Raw genomic sequence first — 14,063 nt, 5'->3', positions numbered from 1 at the left:
GCACAAAATGTGTGGTCCCGTTTTCTACTGAATCAGGAGGACTAGCTCAGCATGGTTACCAGGGTAGAGGCCTCTCATAGGACAGGCCTAATCTGCTTTTAACAAAAGTGATACAGAAGGTCTTTCATGTATTCCCCTACATTAACCCGTTCTATTCACCACTATTACCTTCCTTTCTCCCCCCCCTCCCATCCTAGCTATTTCTTCTGACCTACCTCACCCTTTCTACCTCCTTCCCTTCTCACTTTTATCTACTTTTCTTTAAAATGAAAATACAGTAAAATAGGTTCTAGAATCAAAGGGAGAATATTTCAAAGTGTAAATCAAGTGCATAAGCTGCAGTTCTCCCAGAATGTTGTATTTAGAAATATAGTCCCTTTGAGGGAATAGGGTGCATGTGGCGTGAGGATGGGTACCTTTTCGTACTTGCAGCTTTTTGCCTCTTCAGGATATCAGTATTAGTTTACTTTATGCTCTAATGTGTACCCAGAGACCCCATGTCTCCAGAATTGACTGACGTGGTATATAATATAGGGGATTAGAGTGGTATACTATTGTTGACTGGAGCCTTCCCATTCATCCCTAGCTCGTTATAAGCACAAAGCTGGCCCAAGGGAGATGAGTGGCATTTGCCCTGAAAGATTTTGGGACAGGAGGAGGAACTGCAGCCCACGTAACACTGTTTTTTTTTACATCTTCAGTCTTCTGGCATGTGTGATCTGTGGATTTTTTTTTTGCTAGGCCTCTGATATTGCTTAATGTTTTGTCAATTGTTCTCTTCTACATGCTTATTTATTTGATCGTTACCCATTCTCTTTTTGGTAAATAATGTTCAAAAAAGGAATGATAACACAAGGAAGCAATCTTATTTTAAAATGATGACAACATTTGAACTCAGTATGCAGAAAAGGTGTTATTGGAAAATTCCTCTTTACTTAAACTAATGCAGGGAAACTGTGAAGACTGGTGAGGGTAGTTTACACTTCCTAATGCCCCCAAGGGTTAAGTGTGCCCCCCAAAGCCCCCCACGTATTGTTTAGGAAAAGGGAAGACATGGTTGAGTGGCTTCCTGCTTGTCCTTCATACAACAGAGCAGTTCTGTTCATTTTACAGTCATTGGATAGATAACAATAGTAAATTCCAACAACTATAACTGAAGGTGTGTATGGAGCTTTAGACTAGGACTACCAAATGCAAGGTCAGCAAAACATTGGTATAGAATTAAGAGTCATTTACAGACTACCACTTTTCCTGCTAGTTGAGGATATAATCTAGAACAAAACTAATGTTTAAATCAGACCAATAATTGTTCCTTACAAAAAAGAGGTCAACAAGTACTGATGCACCATTAGACCTCTGTCCAATATAATGCACAGCATTCTGAATAATTTTTAAGTTATTAAGAAATTTAGCAAAATGTACTCCATCTGGACTACTGTGGCTATTACCCCTACGTAATTTCATACTGCCAGGAAACAGTGGCCTGGCTCTGCATGCAAACAATTTTTGTCCTTTTTCGAAGCTAATAATAAGATCTCCTTCTGGCTAACACGTTCATAGTTTGAATGGTCTCCAAGAGCCTGCTGGAAGCAACAACATTCAGGCCTCTGCGGCAGTTAGGAGGGTTAACTGCAGTGAGACATTTTATGTCTGCATAACGGACCAATGAGGCAAATACACATTATAGTCATATTCCTGATGGATGAGAAAGGGAAACCTTTTTTCTCTTTTCTTACAATACTTGTCAGGTAATGTGCAGGCTTCACAGCACAAAGTCACTAACCATTAACTTTAAGGATCACCATCTACAGCAATAATGTACTATTGAGTTTATATGCCAGGTGGTTTCCATAGCTGACTTTCTGTGTTGTAATACATCTGCGTATTGTGTCAAATGAACTACACAGAAACCTTCAATCTATTCCACCAGATCTTAGCAGAGAATTAAAAGGAGAAGGGGACCTGGGGCTCGATCCATTTAGGCTGAGTTTTCGAGACAAAAGTCTGTGGCTGGGAAAAAAATCAAGACCGCACTAATGCTCCATTAAGCCTGGCGCTGCCATTTTGACATCAAGTGACAAACCCAAAGGTGCTTACAACAAGACACTGTACAAAACAGGTCAAGTGTTTACCCATATGATTCAGCAAAAGTGCAGCTTTTATATTGGCACAAATCATAAGATGTGTTTTTGAAATCAATGTCAGTAATGGATCACCACGGGGCTTGGTGTTCCTTTTTTCCCTTAATTTGCACTTGAAAAGGCTTAGTCTTTGTGAGCAGGACATCTGCTCATTTCAAAAACACATCAAAATGAAACACTTAAAACTTAAGAAAAATGAGCTTATAATAGAGTTGTTAAAATATGTGCTTGAGGGATCCTTCGATTTCCTGGCTTTTTGATAGAATGCCTTATTATTTATCTTTACATTCTGTGTAGGATTTCAATTCCATGGTGAAAATCATTGTCAATAGAAAAGTCTTTATTGTTTCAAAAGTTGTCCTTGGTGCTTATAGCATTGAAACAGAGCTTGCTACTTTAGTGCGCCTTGTAACTGCACATGTATACTGTTTTTAGATATTGTTTCTAAAATCTGCTGTTTCTCTGAATCCGCCATATGTTGATGCCCTGAAACATTTTATCTCAAGAGAATTAATATGATCTATATTTATCTATTCCACTTTTAGTGCTCTGATAAATTCCCACCACAACTATCTCATTCTTTCAACACTTATAAATGTTTTGGAAATAAAGCTCCCACACAGTCCGGGTGTACTCGGGCAACAGAACAAATGTGTGCAATCATCAGCCTACTTCATACACAGGGGACTTCTTAGTTTTAGTCATTTCGCAGCCCGCACACATACACACATATATTTGCATCAAAACGCAATTAATTGTTTGCTATGTAATTGCTACGCTATGGAATGAGGAAAAGGATGAACACTTTGTCAGCAATTTTCAGTAAATTGGTGGTTTTTGAGACAAGTAAACAGTATTTTGAGGAAAAGATCACATTTACTCATCTCACGTAAAACTTTTCTTTTCTATATGAAACAAATTCATTACTTTCACTGATTATAAAGGATGAATGTTCTTCATTTAATTTTGCTCTAAGCCATTAAACTCCTTTGTTATTTTCAATCGTCTCTTTAAATAAGCATATTGATCCTTGTGTTGCAATGAAACTGGCATTTTAGCAAGTGTCACAAAAGACTTGCAGTCTAGCATTGATTGGCTTGCTCTGGACAACCAGTGTCAATTATTCCCATCTGATGTATATGCAATTTCTCTAAACAAGCAAGAAAGCTATTGTCAAGCTAGAATATTCACTTGCATTTCTTTACAAAGCCAAAAGGCTTTCTGCTGTGACCCAAGCCAGGAAACCACAAAATTAGGCCTTTTCTTCCTATTAATGATATTTAAAGCAACATTGTCACATGGGAGGCAAGATCAAGGTTTGAGAGCACATTTCACAAATTAAAAGGTTGTTATCAATGGTATGAGATAATGAATGAATGCACAACCTAAGAATATATGTGGCCTAGTCACTTGACCAACTCTGGACTAATAACCACCAAACAATTATACAAAAAAGGAAACATTTTAAGTAAAGGTTTTAGATTTGAATTAATAAAATATCAGGTAAATAATAAATATGTCATATAAATATTTCATGTTTACTATTTCTAGCAAGCAGATGGAGCTCTAAGTTCTTCTTTACAAGGTTGCAAGCTTAACCTTTAGAGCCTATCCATAATGGTGTATTTTCCACATAAATGAAAATGCATTTTGATTAGTAGAAATGAAATGTGTCACAGAACTACTATTTAGCGAGGTGTTTCTCGTCTACTAAATACTCTGTGGTCTACATTCAGGGTCCCTTATAAATCCACAGGAGCTGTGCACAACACGAGGGTTCATTTACACAGATGCATGTGTTAACTGGTATGCTGCAATGCCTGCAGATAGGTGTGAATCTGCTATGTTCTTGCCAATTGAATTAGAACCATGATTTGCCCGTTTTATCTCTTACCATGCTCTTAAAGCGTTTGGACAGAGACAGTCGTATGGGAAAAGTTACTGCTTTGTTTTCTATTATTACATTTTATTATTTTACATTTTTTATTATATGTGTCAGGCGTGCTTTCATTATCAATTGTTTATCTGTAAAATAAAGATATTAAAATATTTAAAATATATAAACTATGTATACAAAACTTCTAAACAAAAAGGAATGCCATTATGTATATGTAACCTAACCGTTATACATCTCTTGTTTGTTCTCTAATGCAATTCATTTCTTATTATCTTCAGCAAGGCAGCTAGGACTAATGAATTCTTCCCACCTATAATAATGATGAGGAGGGGGTGTTCTGTAGTCATAACATACATACTGTGCTAGGATGACAATGGCTGCTGGCTCTATTTTTAGACTACCTAAGTATGTACGACTACCTAAACCCAAAACCATGTATTTTATAGGCACATTGATGACATTCATATTTCCTTTCAAAGGTTTATCAATTTTTGGAACTTTTATCTATCAGCCCTATACTCTATCTTCTGATCTAGCTGTCAGACAAAAGCATTACTATAATTTAACAGTAAAATGGCACAGGGACTGGTGACAGACGACAATGCTAGGAAACAAGAACAGGTACAATTTTCAAAATATCTTTCCCTGACGCACGCATATAATCAGCTGTCATGTATTTATTTTGATTTGCTATTCAGTATTGCTGTCACAGAAAAAAAATCTCCTAATAGTTGCTAATATCATAGATCTGCCAGATCTGCAAAGTGACAACTCAGTAAGCAGAATTTGGGAAACAACATGCTGTTATCCAGATTCTGAAACATCAGTAATATTACAATGTCTATCAAACTACCAAAATGTCCAATTCAAACATGAATCTTTCATACTGTCTTATTATAATTTTTTTTGAAGAAGGCAAAAGGCTCACATCTAAATATGGCAATCACTAACCTAATACTGAAAATGGAGATGATCTAAAAGTGGTGGATCTTGATAAAAAAAATGCTGATGTTTTCAGCTGGTCACAACTTGTGATGAATAAGGCAGACAAAAAAACTGCCAATGTTTTTGTATAAATAACCCAAATATTCTGGTTAAAAGTCTGTTCACCATTCAATAATTGGGCCCCTATGTACCCAACCTCAACTGACCATTAAATGGCCTCCTGGGGCAAAAATAATAATAACAATAAACTGCTTAATAATAATGACTGCAGTTGGACAGCAATAAAACAAAAATAGTTTGAAAGGAAATTGAAAAAAAAAATACTTTTATTACTTCTAGGCTCCTACTTTATTATCCAGGCTGGGGTGACCTCCATGGGGCTTCTCATGGGATCCTGGGAATCTTTAGGACCCCAAACCCTGCGAAAATGCACTCTTGCACAGTGCTAGAGTGTATTCTCTTAATATTCAGGCCTGGAGCTTTCCTAAGATTCCATTGTTAGGCTCAGTGACTTCAGCAACAAAAAGAAAGAAGCAGACAGATTTGTTGCTTTGCTTGTTAGTGCAAAGTTTATTTAAACCACTAATAATAAGCTCTGTTGTAAAGGTTACTGAGTGCTGTGGTGAACCCATGGAAACGTATAACCCATACACATTTTAATTTTTTCAAATAAAATTCACAATATTTTAATTTGTTATATCTGTATAGTATTTAGTAAAAATAAAACGATTCTTATGATGTTCATGACAATGGAAGACAATGTTGGGACACACAAGTTGCATATATTTTACTCAAACATTTCACTGACTCTATATTAAATTAGAATAACCGCTGTAACACTCATCTGACTAAAATATTGCAGATTTTACTTATTTACACCACTGTGTCACATGTAGCTGTAAGAAAGCACACATTTGATTAACAGTGAATTAAATGTTGCTAGATGAAAAATGAGAAAACCTGGGCACATGGGAGCTGCTTCTCCAGGGAAACTGCAGATATTGGATTTCAGGGCATAGGAATGTGTATTTGTAAAAAGAAAAATTTTGTAAATCTAGTCACAGATGACATATGTTTACAATACAGAATTTTGTATTTCCAATCATGAGCTGGTGTGCATTACAAAAGCAGCTAGGCTTAGCTGAGAAATGTTCCTGTCACCATAAGGCAAACATAATGCAAATCTGAAAACTTTGCAAACTTGACATGTAAACAGGTGGCTCAGCTCAATTTACAGAGTTAGCAATTTATTTCTCTTCATTTGTAAATAAGGATTTTTTTTTTAAAAAAAGGGGTGGTATCTTTGGTTTTCAATCTTTGATTTTCTATTTGGTATGCAGTATGAACTATGTGCCTATGTTTCCCTTCTTTTTTCCTTCTTTAGAATTATAAGATTTTTTGGGCAGGGTCCTCTCCTTCACCTGTGTCATTGTTTTTATCTGTCTGTCATTTGCAACCTCTATTTAATTTACAGTGCTGCATTATGTTGCTAAATAAACAATCTCTCTCTCTCCCTCTCTCTCTCTCTCTCTCTCTCTCTCTCTCTCTCTCTCTGTATATATATATATATATATATATATATATACATACATCGTTTATTATAATTAGAATGACTGGTCTCTCAACTGTCCCTCTGCTGGCACACAACTGATAGCAATGCATTTGACATTTCCTAACACGACAGATGCAACCTAGCTTGTGATACACATTAGGCAGAAGGAAAAGTTTGAAGAAAATTGGTTAGTTTACACAACAATTGAAAAAAGACATAGCTTGTGATATACATTAGGCAGAAGGAAAAGTTTGAAGAGGCTTATGGAAAGTATGAGTTCTCATATATCAAAAATAGAGAAGATATATGAAGAAGGTAAAATGGGAAGGGAAAGATTAGATAAGGTGAAAGATATTTTATTGTTGAAATCCCAGAGGCATGCTTGTAACAAGGATCATAAATACGTCATGCTGTAAACTGACCAACAAATTGAACAGCTGCAGTTGCTATTCAGTATGTACTCAAGTGCATAATTCTCTTAGTAGTTGTATACTGGGACATTGTCCTCAATACCGTTCCACTAGAGCAGTTGTAATGAGAACACAAAAGGCTCCACTGAAGCACTAGATCTTTGATAGCATATTTGTTTTAATTGCACAGCACATATTTCCAACCTAAAGAAAAGGGTGATCTTGATTCTAGATTCAAGCCAAAGACTAACTTCAGTAAAATATGCATGCTCCCACACTCCCTTTGTCCAAGGAAATGCAAGCAGCAAGGTTAAAAGGGAAATAATGAGTTATTTTTGAATTACCTGAGTATGTGATGGGGGTAATCCTTTCCTGCCATAGACACCTATGAGTGCATCCTTCTGTAGGGTGATATTAAACTTAAGAAACTGTGGTTGATCGATGGAAAGCTGTGACCTCCAAAATACACCTGGAGGAATTTCTTGCACTGCTCTTCGGCCAACGTCCAGCTCTCCCCAGTCAACGGTATTGTTTTCTTGACCAAGAAGACCAGGTTTCACTAAGAACAAAAAAAAAAAGGAAAGTTAGTTACAGATTTAGGTTAACTTTCATGTATATGAATGTATCAATAATTTATACCATTGTACACTTTTTCATTTACTGCCATTTTGAACGAAACAATTTATTAATTCAGCAAGGAACTGAAGAGTGTAATAAAGACGTTAAAGTTTCGATACTTTTAGTATGTATTCAAAGTTGGGGCTAATATGACTTTAAAAAAGCTTTTTAATTTGATGATGATTTTTCTACCTATAAGGATTCTATGATTGTTCACTTCAGTCATTTCAGTGGGCGGTATTCTTCTCTTGCAGTACTCTGGTCCTGAGTTTAATTTTTATACTGATATTTTCTAAATGGTCCTTTTAGAAGTGCTTTGTTCACAGCTTGAACCAGGTAGTAAACTTGGCATTAGCTGTGAATAAATATAGGGTGACATTATATCTAAATGTGTTCTAATGCTCTATTTTATTATTTAGGACATTTCTATGTTTAATTTTGAGAACATGAGCATGTTCTGGGTACCTAAACCTCTAAATACAAATGTAATATACTGCAGTTTACCAGTCTATAGATGAGGTGGATGTATTAGTTTCCTTTTTTCCTGTCCCTGGGTGACTTATGCTTACTCCTCCAGAGTATCTAAAGAGGGAGCCATTGTTGTCACCCATGATGGACGGCAAACATGTCTTTGTATATCTGTATTTCAAGGAGAACGATAAGATTAGTAAGAAAGAAAAAACATTTTTGCATTTAGTTTACAGGAAGTGACAGTAACTCTGCATTTCTAGCAAAACCAACATGTATTTTCTATACTTCCTTCAAATGAAAAATGAAAATGAATGCAGCCCCCACATATTAGGACTAGTAAACTGCGATACATAAACTGTTTGTTCTTAGATTTAGTGATGCTTTAGCGTTATCTGGAATCGATTTATCTTTATTTTTGTGGGATGACATACAATATGTAGATGCCAAATCATATCTACCTATATCTACCTGAGTTTTGTCCTGCAAGCACAGATAGGATAAGGGTTGGGGTATATGGGTACTTCTTTTATGTTGCATGTTCCTGAATATTTTGTTCAATTCAGGCCGAGGAAACTTATCTTGCACTGCTGAGTATGTAATTGGATGCACACATTTAATCAGTGTTTGTTTTATTTGTGCCGAGATGCACATTGCACAATGGATATATTTTAAATGACATTAACATGTTACAATTTTTTTGAGAATTTAGTGATCAGGACCCAGATCTGCTTTATCTTGTGCTGCTGGGACCATTTTTTTGTACAATATTATGATCATCCTAGAAAAGCAGTGACGTGTCATTATTAAATGGATTTTGTATTTCTTGACCTTATTTTCAAATTTCCTAAAGAAGAATGTGTCTCTATTTGTAGGAGGTGAACGTCATAATTTGTGCTACTTACAATTCCAGTGTCATACTCTAAAGCAAGTCGCATCCTCGCCAGGTGATTTAATTATTGGATGTAGCAGAATGTGAGCTATCATCACTCACTTAAACAGTGACACATATGACACATTAATACAGAATAATTTGTCCAGGTACTGGAATAGCTAATGTGCAAATGAAACTATTAATGGCATTTACTCAGTTCAAGATTTGTTCAGAGCATAAGTTGATGCTTGCCCACAGTTCACTAATCAGCAAGTCACACACCAAGGTGAAATATATATAAAGAGAATCAATAGCATGCTATCACCCATAACCTTGAACCTAACGTGAGCACTGTGAAATGGCTTAAGGTAACACATTACATGTTTGTGTGCAAATAATCACCCAACATAACTTTACACAGCTGAGGTTCTGTCATATGCAGCAACCTGCATGAAACAAGAAACCTTCTGGTAAAAGGAAATGAATCAATATTCACTTAAGTGATAGAATATTATATCAAGTCTACCTGCTCTTTGCAGATAGCAATAAAAGAAAGTTAACCCCTCACACTCGGGGAATATACTGTAGCCACAGCAAATTGAAAAAAGGCTAATTAAGGGTAAATTAAGGGTACAGTGTAATGATTTAGGATAAGAGCTGGTTAGACACATAGGGTCTGATTTATTAAAGCTCTCCAAGGCTGGAGAGAATAGACTTTCATCAGTGAAGCTGGGTGACACAGCAAATCTGGAATAGATCTGGTCCAGGATTGAAATCATTTGCTAGCAAATAGCAAATGACTTTGAAAGAATCCATTCCAGGTTTGCTGATTCACTTCACTGATGAAAGTATATCCTCTCCAGTCCGGTCCACAGAAAGGATGTTAGAGTGCAGTTTGTTTGCCTTTTATTGTTGGAACTCTTCGATTTAGCCATTTTGTAAACCTCAGTTTGTCTGTAGATGTTAGATAACTAGTTAGAAATCAGTGAGGAAAAGAAAAAGCCACTAACAATATAAACTGTAAATATTTTAACCTATTTCCCTAGCTTAGCCTCTGCTGCAAAGATAGGCTAAAGTAATCCCAGTGACACTATTATTAATTCCTCTTTGTTTTCTTTCTTTTTTTTTCATTGTCCTAAGTAGGGACTCCACACCATGGACACATAGGTGAACAGGATCACACAAAGCAGAAATTTAATTGGTGATTGAAGCATCTTAGAGCACAGGGAGCAAGAAAAACCTGGCATTCAAGCTGCCCAGCTCTAACAATGCTCAAAGTTCTGAACTCAGTGGGTGCTCGCTAACAATCGCAGCTATAAAAGTAAATGCCGTCAAGAAAAAGGAAATAGCTTCAGAACAAACACATAAAAGTATAAAATAAGCAGCAAATGGGCCACATAGGCAGCTAGGTTTGGATAGATAAAATTATCTATTTATAGGTTTATGGTGGTGCCATTATGTCATGTGACTCATACAAAGGAATTCTTCCAGTCTAATAAGTTTTTCATTTTTTTTTTTTAAAGTAGCTGTTGTTGCAATAGGACAATATCTGACAATCTTGGAATACTTTTTTGTTGTTGCCGATACCATATCCTCCATTCACAGCCTACAGAAAGCACACCAGAATAAAAAAAAAACATTAGCAGGTGAGCTTTTCTTTCCTTATTCTGAAATATTCACATGTTATTTTGGAACTCTATTCAACTAAAAGCAGTTTTAAACTATTTCTCTATACTGGTAACATCAACCTGGGATATGTGGCGTTGCTAGAGGTGTACAGTTCATTTGTATATTTTATTTTGGCTAATTTATTTAATTAAAAAATTGAAATTTTGATGAGATGTCATTCACATTTGTACTCTACATTTTTCTTGAACTTATTTTACCTAATGGAGCCACAAAGCTTACATCTTTGTGATAAATTTTATTAAGTAGATTTATTTTCCCACAGTGCTTTGCTGACTCCAAGGTTGGGATAAACTTAAAACCTTAGACTGTTAAAAAAAACTAACAGAATAATCAATCTGCAGCATTAATTACAGCGTAAGAAGTTAAAGGCAAGAATTCTTCTTCCACATACATTTATGTATATATATCACCATTGCCTTTATAATTAATATTACTAAAAAGCTACTTAAATGGAGATGTTCATGGTAAAATGGACTATATGGAGTTATTGATTCACTTGTGTACTCTCATTACTAGTATCAGTCCACTAATGGACTTTACATTCTATGTTTCTGCACGAAAGCTAATTGGGTATTCTATTATAATATATTCAAACATGAAAATAATAATAGCGATAGAAGACATGGAATAAGTCACACAAAAGTACAGAAAATCATACATAAAAAATATACGGCTTACCGCTGTCACTGGAGGGCACATTTACAGTATGTGTTGGCACCACGTCTGAATTAACTTTTCCATTCTCAAAAGTGTCATTTTCTGTCTGCTGTAGCTGCCAGTTGAGGCCAAAGAGATGCATGGCTGACAGAGAGAAATAAGCTATGTTAAAGAATTTCTGTTTAGGATAATGAGGGCTGGTAATCAAACAGAACGGTACAGAATATAAACTATGAAAATGATCATCTAATATAAAACAACAGCTGCACTGTCTCTAGTCACTTTAATCTATTCTAATCTAGATTCTCTAGAAAGAAATGTGTTATATTGGTATATACAATATTGTATCTCTTTATCTCTGAGCAAGAGTTATGGATCTCACTGGTGATGACAAAATCTGAAAGTCACCAACTGGAAGCACGTATACAGCATATTCATTTCGCTTCTGTCTCAGCTATGAATTAGCTCATGGGCGTCTAACAGCAAACCTTGAGGGCTGGGATTTGCTCATATTTTTAGTATTTCTGTAACAGACAGCAGTAAAGTATGAAATTACCTCATTACCTTATTAATTTGAACATCCAGCTCTGCTTGTGGCCCTCAAGGTCTAGATTTAGAATTTTAATTACAATAATAAAACATTACCTGTCATCATCGTGTCAAGATTTTTTTAGTGTATCAGATATTTCACATTTAAACTCATACAAATATGTGACCTGACTTTTGTTATTGTTAACGCACGATAAATTAAGAAAGGTGTCAATCTGCTTAATGCTTAATTACACTTTTTTCAAAGCCAGTATATCATTTTTAGTTGTAGAAATTAACTTTCCAAGCAGGTCAGCGAGTCCTTTGTGCTTCTTGTGATCCATGCCTGAAGGCTCCCCGGTGAACTGTACAGTGTAGGAGTGGGGACTCAAGCTCTGAACAGGCTGGCACAGGGCAATAAGGTAAGATGAGAGTGTTTGGAAAGATACCAAATTGGTAATGTAAGATGAAAGCATCTGCATGTAAGGATTACAGTGTGTTATATAGTTCCCAGCAGAGCCAGGCTTTGATTAGGAACACATATTTTTCCATAAATTAGCTTTTGTTTTGAGTTTCCTGCTGTGTGTATGTGCTGTTTGTTGGAACGTATTGGGCTATTTGGGGCTTTAGTATGTCCATCTGTATCTGTCATACCTTGATAAAGTGTAGGCCGCTGTAATCAGGCGTGCTAGCTCATTGAGTTATCTGGAGAATTCCTCTATTTTTTAAACACGCAGCTGCCCATGAAGGCAACAGAGGCATGTGTGTGCAGGTTTAAATGGATTCAAAATAAACAACTCACATTACATTATGAAGCTAGGGAAATGCCAACATAGCACAGGGTGCAATTTTCATCTATTATATAAATAGACAGAAAAAAAAGTGAGGAACATACTAAAGCAAAGAAAATGCTGTTTATTTACTTTGGAAACAACGCTATATTTTAATTACTAATTCTTGAAGTGGTCAGTGCTCCAGCGTTGTAGCATTTGGGTCTATTTTCTAAACTGAATTTAATGCATTGTATATTCTTCCTATGTTTATCTTGGTTTTCTCTCTAGAGCACAGCTTTGATCATGCATTAACCAAAGGAAGTAAACTTCTTTGACCGATGTGGGTGCATTATAATGGGTACTACTGGAAAGGTACTCTAGGTGTATGGGTGGCAGGTCAATCAGGGTTTAAGGAAGGGAAGGCTTGAGCCACAAACGACACTGTAAATGCTACTTCCCTAAATTCTATTAAATTTATGTCAGCACCATGTACATTTCTACTATGCCTGCAATTTGACATTTCCAAACATGCTAGAGCCCATTTGGACTTCCCCTTACTACTTAGCCTCTTGTTATTTCTTTCTTGTGTCTACAAAATAAATGTTTTGAATGATAAGTTTTATGAAATAGAGAAATTATTGTTTTTAGACATGACAATTTACACATACACAGAAGAAGATGTAATTTTTGTCCTTCAGAAAAACTGGCTGCCATCCTATATTGGTTGTTTTATTAAAGTACATTACAGAACCAATCAATTCAGGGAGATATATTCAGATAAAAGGTCACTATTTTTATGTAATAATTAATTTTATTATTACTATTAAATTGTTGTTTAACGGTAAAATCAGTGCTTTTATCACCATACTGTATTTACCCTTAACTGGTGATCGGAAGATCCTAAATGTGCTATCAGGATGTTTGAAACAGATCTCACTGATCCCCTATGGCTTTGGTCCCCAACTTTTAGCATGCGTGGGTAGCTGTGTGTCGCTAAAAGGGGAGGAAACTTCCCCCAGAGTGATGTCATGAAGCCGGAACCCACCCACTCTTCCATCGCAGGCCTGAGCCGTGTAATGGGAGAGTGGAAGGGTTGTGTTCAGAGACACAACTTGCCCTCCTCCCTGAGCCTGCAATGTCTGGCCGGTGCGCCCCGCTGGTGGGCCGCAGACCAGGGGTTGGGGGACCTCTGCCCCATGGTGTAGCCTATTGGTATTTCCATATATGTAAGGTGGCAATTACCCCACAGTAAAATTTAAAAGAGATGTCAATTATAAAATCACCTTGAACACAACCTAATCAGTTTAAATGCAAACCATATTCATGGTCAATATACAATTGGTATACTGTAGGGAACATATGCCACTAACAGACATATGCTGACCTAATTGCATGTGCTGTGTTTAAAAAATGCATCACACATTGTGGAGCAGTGTTTCATGACCCTTTTAACATGGGGGAACCCCTTGAAATAATTTTCAGGTTTTCAGGAAATCCTTTAAATAACTACT

At 36.2% G+C, this 14,063-nt stretch overlaps 1 protein-coding gene across 16 annotated transcripts in view; it reads right to left on the bottom strand.

Annotated features, from left to right (window-relative positions):
• TENM3 (teneurin transmembrane protein 3) overlaps positions 1-14,063 on the bottom strand; it is a 699,726-nt gene that overhangs the window by 130,761 nt on the left and 554,902 nt on the right. For all 16 annotated transcript variants that reach the window (XM_072406090.1, XM_072406089.1, XM_072406092.1 and 13 more), the window contains 2 exons: positions 11,273-11,395; positions 7,290-7,504 (listed from right to left, as the gene is read on the bottom strand). In XM_072406090.1, coding sequence (XP_072262191.1) covers positions 7,290-7,504; positions 11,273-11,395 — 338 coding nt within the window. The remainder of the gene's footprint in view (positions 1-7,289; positions 7,505-11,272; positions 11,396-14,063) is intronic.

Source organism: Pyxicephalus adspersus, chromosome 3 (assembly GCF_032062135.1).
Source record: "Pyxicephalus adspersus chromosome 3, UCB_Pads_2.0, whole genome shotgun sequence".
In the NCBI taxonomy this organism is placed as follows: Eukaryota; Metazoa; Chordata; class Amphibia; order Anura; family Pyxicephalidae; genus Pyxicephalus; species Pyxicephalus adspersus.
This window is presented reverse-complemented; position numbering and strand designations above follow the sequence as displayed.